The sequence below is a fragment of the Triturus cristatus genome, chromosome 2_1, assembly GCF_964204655.1.
Source record: "Triturus cristatus chromosome 2_1, aTriCri1.1, whole genome shotgun sequence".
Lineage (NCBI taxonomy): Eukaryota > Metazoa > Chordata > Amphibia > Caudata > Salamandridae > Triturus > Triturus cristatus.
Window position 1 is genome coordinate 603,383,714 of NC_140581.1, and position 13,737 is coordinate 603,397,450.

General features: G+C 49.1%; 1 protein-coding gene across 2 annotated transcripts in view; it reads left to right on the top strand.

Annotated features, from left to right (window-relative positions):
• The window catches only part of LOC146865675 (2'-5'-oligoadenylate synthase 1-like), a 158,884-nt gene that overhangs the window by 92,849 nt on the left and 52,298 nt on the right, over positions 1-13,737 (top strand). For both annotated transcript variants that reach the window (XM_085632536.1, XM_085632537.1), the window contains one exon: positions 1,530-1,719. In XM_085632536.1, the coding sequence (XP_085488662.1) occupies positions 1,530-1,719 (190 nt within the window). The remainder of the gene's footprint in view (positions 1-1,529; positions 1,720-13,737) is intronic.

Genomic DNA, 13,737 nt, shown 5'->3' on the forward strand with positions numbered 1-13,737 from the left:
TACTGTACTGATCTCTGACAAGTGTGTGTAAACCTGGGTGTGCAAATAACTCTATGATTGGAGCTCTAAGACTTTAGTGGGCAGAGAGTACAGCCACCTCTTGTAAAACTGGCATAACTTACTTTCCTGGCAGTTCATTTATTGGTGGGCATGAGACGTATGGGTATATTTACTAAAATGTCTTGCAATGCAGTGCAGCAGCCAAAGTTGCTGTGTTATATAGCATGAGAGGAAGAGAGCAGGACAGCACAATAGCTACAGAAGTATGGCACTCTTATGCTCTCTTCCCAGAGCAGGTGCACAATCAACCTGCCTATGCCACTCACATACCTTTGAACTTTAGTGCAAGAGTTTGTGCATGATGTCTTGCATATGTTTTGGACTCGAAGAATACTCTTCTAGTACAAAACACTATACTTAGGCCAATTTATTTTTTTACTTTATCTACTTTGTATGGGTGCTGTACAGTGCCGAATGAATGCAATGTCGAGAAAAGATAATGTGTTTTATGTAAACCCAGTCTACTTTTTTTTAATAGAAAGAGTTTTGTGTCAAAAATCATGTGTGGCTGCATGTGAATACCCATGTACCACTCAAGGAATGTTCCCTTGCTAATAAGTAAGGCAAATCAGTACTCGGACCTGATTCGCATTATTTTCAAGTCACTTTCCAATGGAAAACCTGTTTGGCCCAATTTGCAAAATGTTAGTAAATATATCCTGTGGTTCCTTCGTACTTGAGACAGAATACAGTTCTCTGCCTCTGAACTTCCACACACCTGCTAAGTTAGAATCATTCATGAGTAATCACCACAAGCTTCAAACAATAGTGGCCAACGATGGAGGCTGGCATATCCGGCAGTAGCATCATAAATGTAACCCACGCCTCAATAACTACCAGGGTACAGCCTGGCGCCTGCAGTGGAGAAGCCTGGTTTTCTGTGAATTTCTACGAGTGAGATTTGTATGCAACAGACCAGAGGGAATCTCAGGGTCATCCCATTGGTGAACACAGTTCCTCTGAAACCTAATTAACGGGAGTGTCTATGACCCAGGACTGAGGGACATCTGCAATTTCCCCCACCCCCATCCTGCCGTGTGTGTAAGTGAGCGCTAAGAGTTCTGAGCATGGGTGTGTATTGAGCCCTTCTGTTTCTGTCAGCCACACTTACGTTCTTCCAGCAGTGCTGTGTCGTGTGACAGGGCACCAGCATGGAACTATCCCTACAGCCACACCGCTGTACATCAGTTTCTTCAGCACAACTGCCTTCTAAATTAATCTAATCCACATAATTGTCATTTGTTTTTGTTTTTTATAATCTCATTTCAATGGACTGGAATCTTGCTTTTTACTTAGAATTCCAAATCCCATTCAAGCAATTACTTTGAGGGGACCTTGATCCCTACAATATATCCTCGTACAGTGCGCCATCACAGTCATTCATTATATGTATATTCTAAAGCTAAGGTAATTTCAGGTTTGTAACAAACTCATTATTTATTTTTCATAGTATTTCATTCTGTTGACAGGTTCAAAGCGAAGCCTCTATTATAAGCTGTACCACTGCATCAACGGTGAAGAGGTCCAGCTGTATGCTATGTGCCTGATGCAGTACCAGGTTGATTTTGTGAAGATCTCTACTCCAAGTGTGAAGACATTGATTCGCTTAGTAAAGCATTGGCTTCAGACTTCATTTGCCATATCAACTGATGACAATAAGTATGTACCCGCCGCCGGAAGCAGAAAACAAAATCTCTAAATGGCAAATATAACTGTATTTAAATCAGAACATGCTTCTTGTTTTGGGTTTTACCTTTTGAGTTGCCACTAGAAATATCACCTTCTTCAAGGATTGTGCTGTTTTATATCAATTTGTACCAATGTATTCCAGTCTAAAATATGCTAGGCTCACCCATGAGTTCCACAAATTAGGAGCTTCTATGAGTGACAATTAAGCAAAGGCCCATGAAAAAACACAGCACAACCAATTTCCAGTCAATCCCTTCCTGCCCATTCACAGAGACTGTTTGGCGGTTGTTATTGGTACTTTTAATTTGATGCTTTTTTTATGAGTCTGCATGAGATTTAACAGATGCCAGCCATGGTGAGTTCAGGTTCTTCACTTCAAATATTGCGCCAATTACTCGGGGGTGGGGTCGGTGGAGGAGAGGGGTTGGTGCGGAAGTATGATACAAAATAAATCAAATGTGCTTCAAAGAGTTAATAATATGTGTGTAAGTACTGTTAGTTGTAAAACTATCAGGTAATTCACTTCTGTTGAGAACTGAGGATAAAACCTTTAAAAAAACTTCACATCTTAGTGGGTGAGGGAGCACTGACTCCCATCAGCCATTTCAGTAACAGCAGATTCCGGATAGATTTTCAGACCTGAGCAATTTGATTAGCTGGCCATGACTGGAAAATGTTGTGTCTGGTATCATAAAATTCATGGGAAACATGAATGCTTGCAGATCCCATCAAGGCAAGTTAACCATTAAGTAACAAATATTTTTTGGGCACTGAAACCTGTGGGTATCGAAGTGCCGGCCCAAAGTAGCAAAAATAGGCCAGAAAAGACAGGGTTTGCTAACAAATACATTTTCAGTCTCATTAACTATAACAAAAATGGCTCCTGCAAATATCAAGTTGGGAATTGGTTCCGCTAGCTTGTCCCCAACACCAGAAGAGCCTACCTTTTAGCCTAGCTAATTTCATTCTAGGTATCTCAAGCAGGCTCATATTCTGAGACTCCAAATGAGACTGACAAGCCATGAGGCAAACTCTAAATCAGGCCCTTAGCCAACTCGCTGGCCTGTCTTTCCAAGGTCAGCTGGCTGTTTAATTTAATTTAATTTATTTTTAGCTTTCTTGAAGATGCTGAAGTCACAATCATGTAGGATCTGGAAGGATTGAGAGATTTCAACCTTTTTTAATGATGCACATGCTCCCACTATAATCAGTTCCAATTTGTTGGTGCTTATTGTAAGCTACGTTTCATGTATCCACTTTCTAATTATTTATCTGCTCAACCAACCTTCTGGAATTGACAGAAAAGTCTCTAGTCCATGGCAAACTGAAGTGATGTCATCATAGTTATGAAACTATGTGCCTCTTTCTTCCAGAAAATCAGGGATGGTCTTAAATAAAGAAAGTTATTTTATGCTATGATATCGGTTGAGCCAAATAGGGAACTGTGTGTTCTAGCAGCCGTCAGTATATGATGTGAGGAAACCACAAATATTTGTAATTCTGCATTGCAAAAACTAAAATTTGAAGGTATACAATGGAAACTCCCAAATCATTAGATAATGTGGGGGATCAATGAACAGATCATAAACTCAGAATTAAACATAAATTGTTGTTTGATCAGTGGCCATAAATAGGGTAATGTGAATTCAAACAGTCAAATCTGGTTAGCCTGTGCAACTATGAAATCATGGCAAGTATCATATTTGATCTGTGGAACTCATGTGAGATCATTGGGTTTAAAGGGAGTCCAATGGATTCTGGGAGGTAGGTGCAATCAGCACATTCAGTGTTGTCATCCTTGATGCCATTTTTTATATGATGTTGGAGGTAATGGAAAGTGTATGGATTTTTATTTGGGTTTATCACGTTTAGCTAGATTTTAGTTCTCGCCTTGCTATCGCGTAAGCGATCGCAAAGCGAGGATATTGTAAGAGGGTTTTAAAAGTGCTCCCTTAAAAGCGGATTGCATAGCTAGCACGCACACAATCACGCGCATCGTGCCGCCATGCAATCCGTTTGGCATCGCACTTCAAAGGGTCCGCTCCCCCGCCTGGAATGCGCTCCCCCGCCCCCGCCAAGCGCGCGCGCCATGCTCTGCCGGGCTTGTCTTGTTTAGTTTTGGTTTCATTTATTAGGTGTATTAGGTCCGTGCCACCCGCATTAATGAGGCCTTACGTGACCTATCTTTATTGGATCGCTGCCCTTCTGATATCCTGCACTTTCCAACCAGTTGCAGTTGGATCTTAAGCTTGCTGTATCTTTGCACGGAATGAAACAGCACCGAGCGGCATGTGCTGATAGCACTCTTGTTTATCACTTTTGATGCTGCCGCTGCTGTGGGTCATCTCACTCTGTCACAGACCCTCTTATTCTCGCGCTCTCATGGTCTTTTTGCCCCCTTCTGCTGTACTGTGCATACAACAGAGTTCTTTGATTAGGGGCCGTCAGTTGCTGGGCGAAGCTGGCGGTGCGTCTATGGTGCGGATGGTGTCGATGCGGTGCACCTACGGTGCGAATGGTGTCGATGCGGTACCAGTGTAGCAGTGTCTTCCTATGCTTTTGTTTCGGTGGGCACCATTTTTTTTTTTTTTTTTTTTTGAAACCGTTTATTACAAATCTCAAGAATATACAAATATGGGCCCACAACCTTCCGGCCGGCCGCTAGGAATGGCAGAAACATATGGCATACGTTCATAGAACACTTGGCGTTACAAAGGAGCATAAGCAGGAGTCATCAACATCATGGGCCACAGCCATAATACGTCACAGTGCGGTTTCATTTTATACAAACAACAAAAAAACAACACCCACAAGGCTACCCTACGGTCGAAAGTAGCAGCACGTGCTCCCCAATGGGGAACCCCAACTATCAGAGGAATCCAAGGAGGGGAAGGGAAACAGAGCGAGGACTGGGGGAACCCTGTGCCCGGGGCTAGGGGAAGGGGTCAGCTAAGGGGACGGGGCTGGTGAGGCAGCAGGCAGCAATGGTGGCGCGCAAATACTCCCACGGTAGGCGTTCCAGGGGCCCCACACTTTCACCCATGTCCCAGGCTTACCCCTCGCCACATACACCACCTTTTCTCGAAACATGCACCAGTCCATGTGCTCTTTCCAGGCCGACACCGTCGGGGGGTTCTGGGATCCCCACAGCTGCGCAATGTCACGCTTAGCAATCATATATCCCAGAGTCACCCACCACGTTTGCGGAGCCGAGTAGTCAGTTGGTTCCCACACATTCAACAGGCATCTCCTCGCTTCCGGCAGCAGCGCAACACGCGTAACCACTCGCAAGACCTCGTGCACACCGCGCCAGAATCGCTCCACCTTCGGGCATTCCCATAAGATATGCAGGAATGTCGCCACGGCACCACAACCACGCTTACACAATCCATCCTCAGTATAGCCCATACGCTGAAGCCTTGGCCCCGTCATGTAGACCCGGTGGAGTATCTTAAGCTGGACGAAGCGAAGGCGAGCCGGTATAGCCACCTCCTTCGGAGAGGCCACCGCGGAGGTCCAGTCCTCATCGTCCAATTCCAGACCGTCGGCGACCCAAGCCTCGCGAAGGCCAATCAGCAAGCCCGATCGATCATTTATCAGTTTTTTATAAATAAGGGAGATCGTGCTGTCTGGGACGTGGCCATCTAGCACTCTATCCTCCAGGGGGGAAGACTCCGGGATGGAGGCGACGTCTGGGAAGACGGAGCCCAGTGCATGACGGATCTGCAGGTATCGAAAGTATTCACTGCCCTGCAACTGAAACTCCGTCTGCAGCATCTCGAATGTTTTAAATCCTCCCCTCGACCAGAGATCCCCCACTTTACTGATGCCTATCATGTCCCATTTCGCGAAGCCCTTCGAGGTCCAGAGAGAGCCCAACTTCTCAGACGCATACAGCGGTGACGCCCGGGTCAAACGGTCCTTCCACCCCATAGCTGCATTAGCCGCATGCCATACTCTGACCATGACACGCGTAGGTCCCGTCAAGCGAGCGTCGGGCGCGCCAGAGTAGAGCGCTCGATTGTAGTCGCCACCGGGCAGTAGCATCTTGTCCATCTCAAACGCCGGATTCAAGGCGGGCCCATAGAGGCCATGGTTAATTGCAGCTAGCTGGGAGGCCCAGTAATACCGTTTAATGTCCGGGAGGGCAATCCCCCCGTCATACCATGGGAGCGTCAACTTCGCCAGGGCAATGCGCGGCCTCCCGTCCCAGAACAGTCGGCGCTGTAAACTCTCCACCTCACTGAAGTAGCGCGCCGGGACTGGGTCCATAGTGTTCTGGAGAGCGTATAAGAAACGTGGCAACGACATCATCTTAAACAACGCCGCCCGGCCGAGCGGCGAAAGCGGCAGGTGCCGCCAGCGCACGATGTCCTCCTTCAAGCGCTGGAGAGGGGGAAGCAAGTTCCGCTCGTAGCGAGCCTCTGGGTCCAGAGTAATGTAGACACCCAGGTATCGGAACCCCTGAGAGGCAATCTGAATCGGACAACCCCGCGGAAGGACAGGAGCCTCCCCAGAGAGCACATACACGCATGATTTAGCCCAGTTGATGACAAGGCCTGAGTTCCGGCCGAATGAACGTAAAACATCAACCAGGACTATGAGTGACTTACGTGGGGAGGCTAGGTACAAAAGGATGTCGTCAGCGTATAGGGACACACGGTCCTCATATTCGGGGGTCCAACGGAGTCCACGGATGGAGGGGTGTCACCGCAGCCACTCCGCCAGGGGCTCCAAGGCCAGCGCAAACAGGAGCGGCGACAAGGGGCAGCCCTGTCGCGTGCCCCGGCCCAGCTCGAATGGGGCCGAAACTCTTCCATTCACCACCACCTGCGCCAATGGGCCCGAATACAACAATTTGACCCAACTGATGAAGCCCGGGCCGAATCCAAACTTCGCCAGCATCGCCCAAATGTATGGCCACTCAAGCGTGTCAAACGCCATAGTGGCGTCTAGTGACGCCAAAATGGCCGGCTCCCGCACGAATGGGACACGTGCGAGCACCCCGTGCAAGCGCCGCAGATTAAGGGCTGTATTGCGATGGGGGATAAAGCCGGACTGGTCTTGGTGAACCAGGTCGCCCACCACGCCGACCAGCCGATTGGCCAGCACCTTGGCGAGAATTTTGGGCTCCGCATTTAAAAGCGAGATAGGCCGATAGGATGTGACCCGGTCCCGAGGCCTCCCCTCCTTGTGGATCACCACGATAGTAGCCAGACGCTGGTCCGGCGGGAGGGAGCCCAGCGAGTGGGCCGCCAGGAACATCGCACGGAGGTGGGGCGCCAGTACATCTGGTCGCAACTTATATAACTCGATAGGGATGCCATTTGGGCCCATGGCCTTGCCAGAGGCAACCGAACGTATGGCGAGGGCAATTTCGTCGGATGTAGGAGCGGCATCCAGCGACACCCTGTCCTCCTCCGAGAGGGAGGGCAGCGCGATATCCCTAAGCAGGGAATGGGAGTCCTCCTCCGAACAAGGAGAGACCGGAGAATACACCTCGCGGAAATAATCCGCGAAACAGGAGACAATTTCTACTGGCTCGGTGACACTCACACCATCCGTCCTCTCAATCAGCGGGACCACACGATTCACTCTCTCCTTTTTATCCAACCACGCTATCAGTTTGCCCGCCTTATCACCCACATCATACAGTCGCCCCTGCTGCTCCCTACTGAGGCCCCTGGCCGCCTCCGTGACGAGGGCCCTGTAGGCCGCCTGCTTAAGTTGTAGGACATGCAGTGCAGCATCCGTCACTCCGCCCTCTAAATCACCCTCCAACTCAGCAATTTCGGCCTCCACCCGGGTAACCTCCTCCCGCTCGCGCCTCCGGGCATGGGAAATGAGGGACAGGGCCTCTCCTCTGAGAACTGTCTTGAAGGCTTCCCACAAGGAGATAGCCGAAGGGACGGACCCCACATTCTCCTCAAAGTATCGCTGCAGGGATTTAATCACAGCAGCGTGAATGGTGGGGTCGCGCAGGTACCAGGCATTGATGGGAACTACCCTGCCCTCACCCCTCGGAAGGACATCAAAATGGAACAGGAGCGGGGAATGATCTGAGATACCCCGCGCCAGATGGCGCACCTCCCCCACACTCCCAGCATAGGCCGCCGGGACAAGGACATGATCAAGCCGTGAGAGGCTACCATGTGCCCCCGAGTGGAAAGTGTACTGCTGCTGCGTGGGATGTTTTAAGCGCCAGCAGTCCACCAATCCCAGTGTATCCAAGAGGCCAGATAGCCACGCCTGGGCCCGGGGGAGGTCCCTAGGGGGGTGACGATCCAGAGTCCCAGAAACCACCGCATTGAAGTCCCCTCCAACCACCAGGAGTCCCCCCGGAAGGCCCAGGAGGAGGCGCCCCAAGTCTGCAAAAGTGGTCGCCTGTAACCCCGGTGGGACGTATACCGATACAAAAACCACTACTTTGCCTTCCATTCTCCCCACTAAAACAGCATAGCGCCCCCTATCATCATGGCTCACCTCATCAATTTCCAACGGGAGCGAGTTCTTCACCATAATGCCCACACCCCGTGAGCCCGATGTGAAGCCCGAGTGGGCCACCAAACGATAGCCACGCCGATTCATGGCACAAAAAGAGTTTCCAATAAGGTGTGTCTCCTGCAGGAAGACTACATCGGGTGAGATTCGTTTCAAATACTGCAGGACCACACCTCGTTTGATCCTATCCCCCAGTCCATTAACGTTCCAAGACAACAAAGTCAACTCCCTACCCCCCATCACACACAGGAGCCATCAATCGTCCCCCGGAGAGCACCTTAAAAACAATACAGAAAAGGGTTTGCCTTGTGGTAAAAACGAACAACAACACCCCACCCCAACTCCCCCCCCCCAACAGAACTCCCCCCTCCCTGCACCCCTGCATGAGCCCAAACAGCCCCCCCAAAGTGCAGTGTGCCTGTCGCCCCATAGATGGTGAAACTAACTAAACCCCCAGAGGAGGAGGGAGAACCCCCAAGAGACCCCACACGACCTCCACAAGAGGAGACGTACTCGAACAGGCGAACAGTCAAAAGTGACATCAATTTTGTCCAGAGCGAGGCATAATATTAGTCCCTCAGTCCTGATCCGGCGGGCCCTCTCCCCCCACCGCTCCCCCCCCACCCCCCCGATCCCGATCCCCAGGCAAGGTATCTAACCAGTCCCCGGCTGCTTCGGGACGATCAAAAAAGTGCGTATGGCCATCCAACTCCACCCGCAGCTTAGCCGGGAAAAGCATAGCATACTTGAGATTTAGGTCCCGTAGACGACGCTTGACTCCGAGAAAGCTTAGTCTCTGCTTTTGGACCGCTGGGGTGAAGTCAGGATAAAAATTTATGTCCATATTGTCGAGTCTGACCGGCCCCTGTAGTCTGGAGGATTGCAGGATAGCGTCCCTGTCCCGAAAGATGAAAATCCGGGCGATGAGAGGCCTCGGGGGGGCTCCGGCCTTGGGCCTTCCCCCGGGAACCCTGTGGGCCCGCTCCACCGCGAAGAATTTACTCAGTCCCCGGGGCTGGAGGTGGGTGAGAATCAAGTCCTCCACGAATAGATCCGCCGCCGCCTCCTCCCGTCCCTCAGGCACCCCGAGAATACGGACATTGTTCCTCCGGGCCCGACCCTCAGAATCCTCCAGGCGACGATCCATCAGCGCGCTCGCCTGGCCAAGCCGGCGCACCTCCTTTTGGAGGGCTGCCACATCCGTCGTGAGGCCCGATGTGGTGTGGGCCAACGAATCGACCCGGTCATTAGTCTTGGATAAATCGGCCCTTACCAGGCCAACATCCACAAGGACCGAGTCAATTTTCTGCGCCAGTGTATCAAAGCGCTGGTCCACCGAGGCCTTCATCTCAGCGATGGCGCCCATCACGTCTCGCAGGGTCAGGTCCGCGGGCAGAGCAGGAGCATCAGTCGGACCCTCAGGGGACCTACGCGGCACCTCGGGAGATCCCTTCTGGAGGGTATAGCGGTCCATGCTGTTAGACTGGTGGACTGCACCACGTCGGGTCGATTTCACCTTTGCCCGATCTCCATCTTGCTTTGTGGACATGGTTCCAGTCCCACTGCCGTGCCAGGCACGTCGTAAAGGGCGGGCAAGCCGGTTCACGGGATCCGGGGGGGGGTCACCACTGGGCCACGGGGCAAGCCACAGCCGGCGGGCCGGCAGGGCACCCCAACGGGGCCACACTACCTCACAGTGCCCCGCAACCCAACCTCGCCGAGACAGCTAGGAGGGTGCAAAAGCGAAAGTGAAAGTGCGGGGTACGCGAGCCGCCGCGCCCAGCCCGCCGCTGTTGTTGACTTTGCCTCCGGATCACCCCACAACTCCAATCCGGGGTCCGGCGTGGAGAAGGCCGGAAATCTCAAGGGCACCATTTTAAAGATTCACTGCACCATGGCTAACCTCTCTTGATCACCGACACGTTTATTTTGCCTTGCATGAACCCTCTATCATGGAGCGCTATTGTTCTGCTATCTGCCACTTTTCCCCAAATGCAATTGGTGTCTGAGCTTCCCAAACCTCTGCGCGAAGAATCACAGCTTCCCTGCCTTTGTTGTTGTGGGCACCGTTTTGGGGATCCACCACCCTGTGAAGCCCTTCAGTTTCGGTTTTGTTTGTTAGGACCATACTTGCTGCATTCATCTTCCCTTATGTCGTCAAAACTGCCAAATGCAGTTGGTTCTTTATCTTCCTATGTCTTAGTGCGCGATATAACAGCTCTGGCAAGAATGTATTGGGAGCGCTCCGCTAGCCGCCGTTGCTGCAGCCACTCTCCCCCTCGCGCTCAGCGCTGAGGATATTTCTTTCTTTGTAATTTTGGTCTTTCCCAGAAATGTAGCATCACTTTTAAATATGCATTGATGCTCCAAGACTTTTCTCCTCTTAACCAGATGGTTCAATTTTTAACAAATCATTCTGTGAGTTTGTCATCTCGAAGAATCTAAACACCAAGCGTATGGATCAGTCGGCGCTTCTGAGACTGGTACATGTGAGAAAGGTTGTGCTGGAGGGGAATGTACAGGACGATGGTCATTACATGTTGCTCTGTGGTTGAGGTCTTGCTTAGTTGTGATCTGCATGTATAGGACACTGCCACCCTCGGTTTTAAATGTGCAGACATGCAAGTATAGAGAAGTAGCTCTTAAGTGCCTGGTATAGGAGCACTGATTATTGGATGTGCTTGTAGTACAGCAGTAAAGTGTTCTATACGAGGGGCAGTGACCATTAAACGTCCTTTCTCGTGAGGTGTATTAGATGTGCTAGTTTGGGACTGTGGGTTAAATGTCCTTTGCCAGGCCAGTGATTATTAGATGCACCAGTGATCATTTAACATCCTCTTTGACAAAGACGGTTATAAAATGTATGTATATGATAAACTGGTTATTAGGCGTTACTGTAAGTCGTAGGCAGTCATTCAGCATTCAGTTATGGTTGAAGGTGTTGGTTAGATGTTTGCTTTTGAGGCAGTGCTTATTATGATCGATAGTAGTGTTTATTTTATTTAGACATTCAGCTATTAGTAAGAGATTGTATCAGATTGCAGGATTTGTATAGTACTCATGGTGTGGCCGCTCAGTTCTGGTTCTTCTTTCTTGAAGGTGTGTAGTTAGAAAGGATGTGGGAGATCCCTTAAAATGTTTGGATGATAGTAACATTATGGAACCTCACGTTTTTCTGGGAAGGGATAGAGAAGATGTTGACTGGATATTCAAAGGCAAAATAGATCTGATGATGTGCAAGGAAAACACAATCAATACACAACAAAGTGGATGAGATTTTTCCCACTAATGTCTGAGTGCTAATGAGGGTTGAAGCAATCATGCAGAGTGGCCCCACAAAACCGCATCAACCAATCACAAGCCAATGCCCATGAGGGGGCTGTCCATTTGTGAAATAGATGGCAGTACTGACGAGGGTTAACGTATAATAATCTTGCACTAGATGTCATATGAGGTGTTTTCCTGTTAAAAGTGTTCTAAAAGCAGGGGATATAATGATTAGCCCTAGATGTTTTTAACGCAATTTACACTAAATCTAGCTAAATGGTTCACTTGTTAAGAGGGAAATATAGAACATTACATGATGTACCACATGTACTGTTTGGAATCTTGTTCGAATCAGAAATAGGTCCTGAAACGCGCGTAGACACTGCAACTACTTTCTGTGGTGATATTGGGAAGTCACTGCACGACCGTTTACACAAAACGTGTGTGGTTATTAACACACATGGCATTTCACAGCAGGGTGGCCGATACTCAGGCGTCTAATGTATTTAACTTGCCTACCATTTTTAACCCAAAGATTTACATAGCGAGCACACGGCACTGGATGAGGTTTTCTTTACCACCAAATAATTCAAATCGGTGACAGCCACTCAGAGAAGAAATATTTTACACGCCACTCACTGCTCATGGGTAGAATTTTAAGATATAAACAATTTCAGCAGCAAAATATTACACGAAGATAACTCACCAATTAGAAAAACACAGCAAACCACAGACTTGAATGAGTTATCCTCAGACCATATCAAAGCAAGATATAACAGAAAGGAGGTACAATCATGTTCCTTATCTGGATTAGCAGTAAATGTATACATCTATAATATGTACACATCTGGATAAATGACAATGTTCTATGAACAATTAATCATGCCCATATTTTTAAGAATAGGCAGCGTTGCTATAAAATACCGCATGGCCAAGCGATGGAGGGGAAGAGAAAGACTGGACACATTGACAAAGTGAAACAAGCATTGAAAATGCAATAGGTCTCGCCTTTGATTAAGTTAAAGCCATTTGCTTTGCTAATGGTATTGTATAGCAAAGGAAATGTATTTAACTTAATGAGATGCGAGACCTATTGCATTTTTAATGCTTGTTAGATATTGCGTCATAACCACAACATCCCTTTAACTGACATTTTTAGCTGATTTTCGATGGCTTCCAATAATAAATGCTTTTTTTCCTTCCGGGCGAGAAACTTAAAGATCTTTTACAACTGTTTCTTCAATGGTAAATTCTATCTATTTCTCTCTCTCTGGATTTTATGAAATTTGACAGGAATATAGATTATGTGATGGAAAGGGTCCTTCTGTTATTTGAATTGAATTTGTTGAGTACTTTTTTAAGTAATGAGGGACAAAAGCTTAGGGGGTGATTACGATGGCAGAAGGCCCGCCACTGCCAGCCGTGTGGTGGCGGGCCTTCCGCCATCGGACCATGATTTTCCCCCCGCCACATTACAATGGCCGGGGGATCCAGACTGCGACCGTGGCGGACGCAAAGACCGTCTGCCACAGAACTGTCACAGGCAATAGTTCCGATTGCCTGGCGGAGCGGTCTGCATCCATAAAATGGCAGTTCCTAGCAGGCACCGTCTGCCAAATTAGGATGCTGTCTTCAGCCAGCCTTTCCGTGGCGGACAAACCGCCAATGAAAGGCTGGCGGGGACTAGTTTTGGGGGCCCGTTGCAGGCACTGCTTGGTAGCTGGGGGTGGTGTTTGTGCACTGGGGGTACCCATGGTACCCCGCTACATTTCACTGCACCAATGGCAGGCACCGTGTGGTGTCTGCCATGTAGTGCAGTGAAATGCACAACATGCATTTTTAACATTGCGGCAGGTGCTGCAGTCAGCAGCACCCGCTGCAATGTTAAAGTGCAAAATGCGACTGCCATGGTGGCGGTCGCATCCTAATTGGGTGTGCAGGACCGCCGCATGCATGGCGGGCGGTCCCGATTCCCACCACGATGGCGGGCAGACTCAGGTCCGTCCGCCATTGTAATGACCCCCTTAGTGTTATATTGTGCTGAGGTATACCACAGTGCCTTCGCGGCATACCGCTGTACTGGTGATGGCAAAACACAATATTATTGGTGAATGAAAGCCATTGCAAAATAAAAAGGCAACCATATTGTTTGACCACACTTTATCTTTGTTCTGTGTTTTTTTAAATTTGTTTATTGGTATTTCCAACACAAACAACATA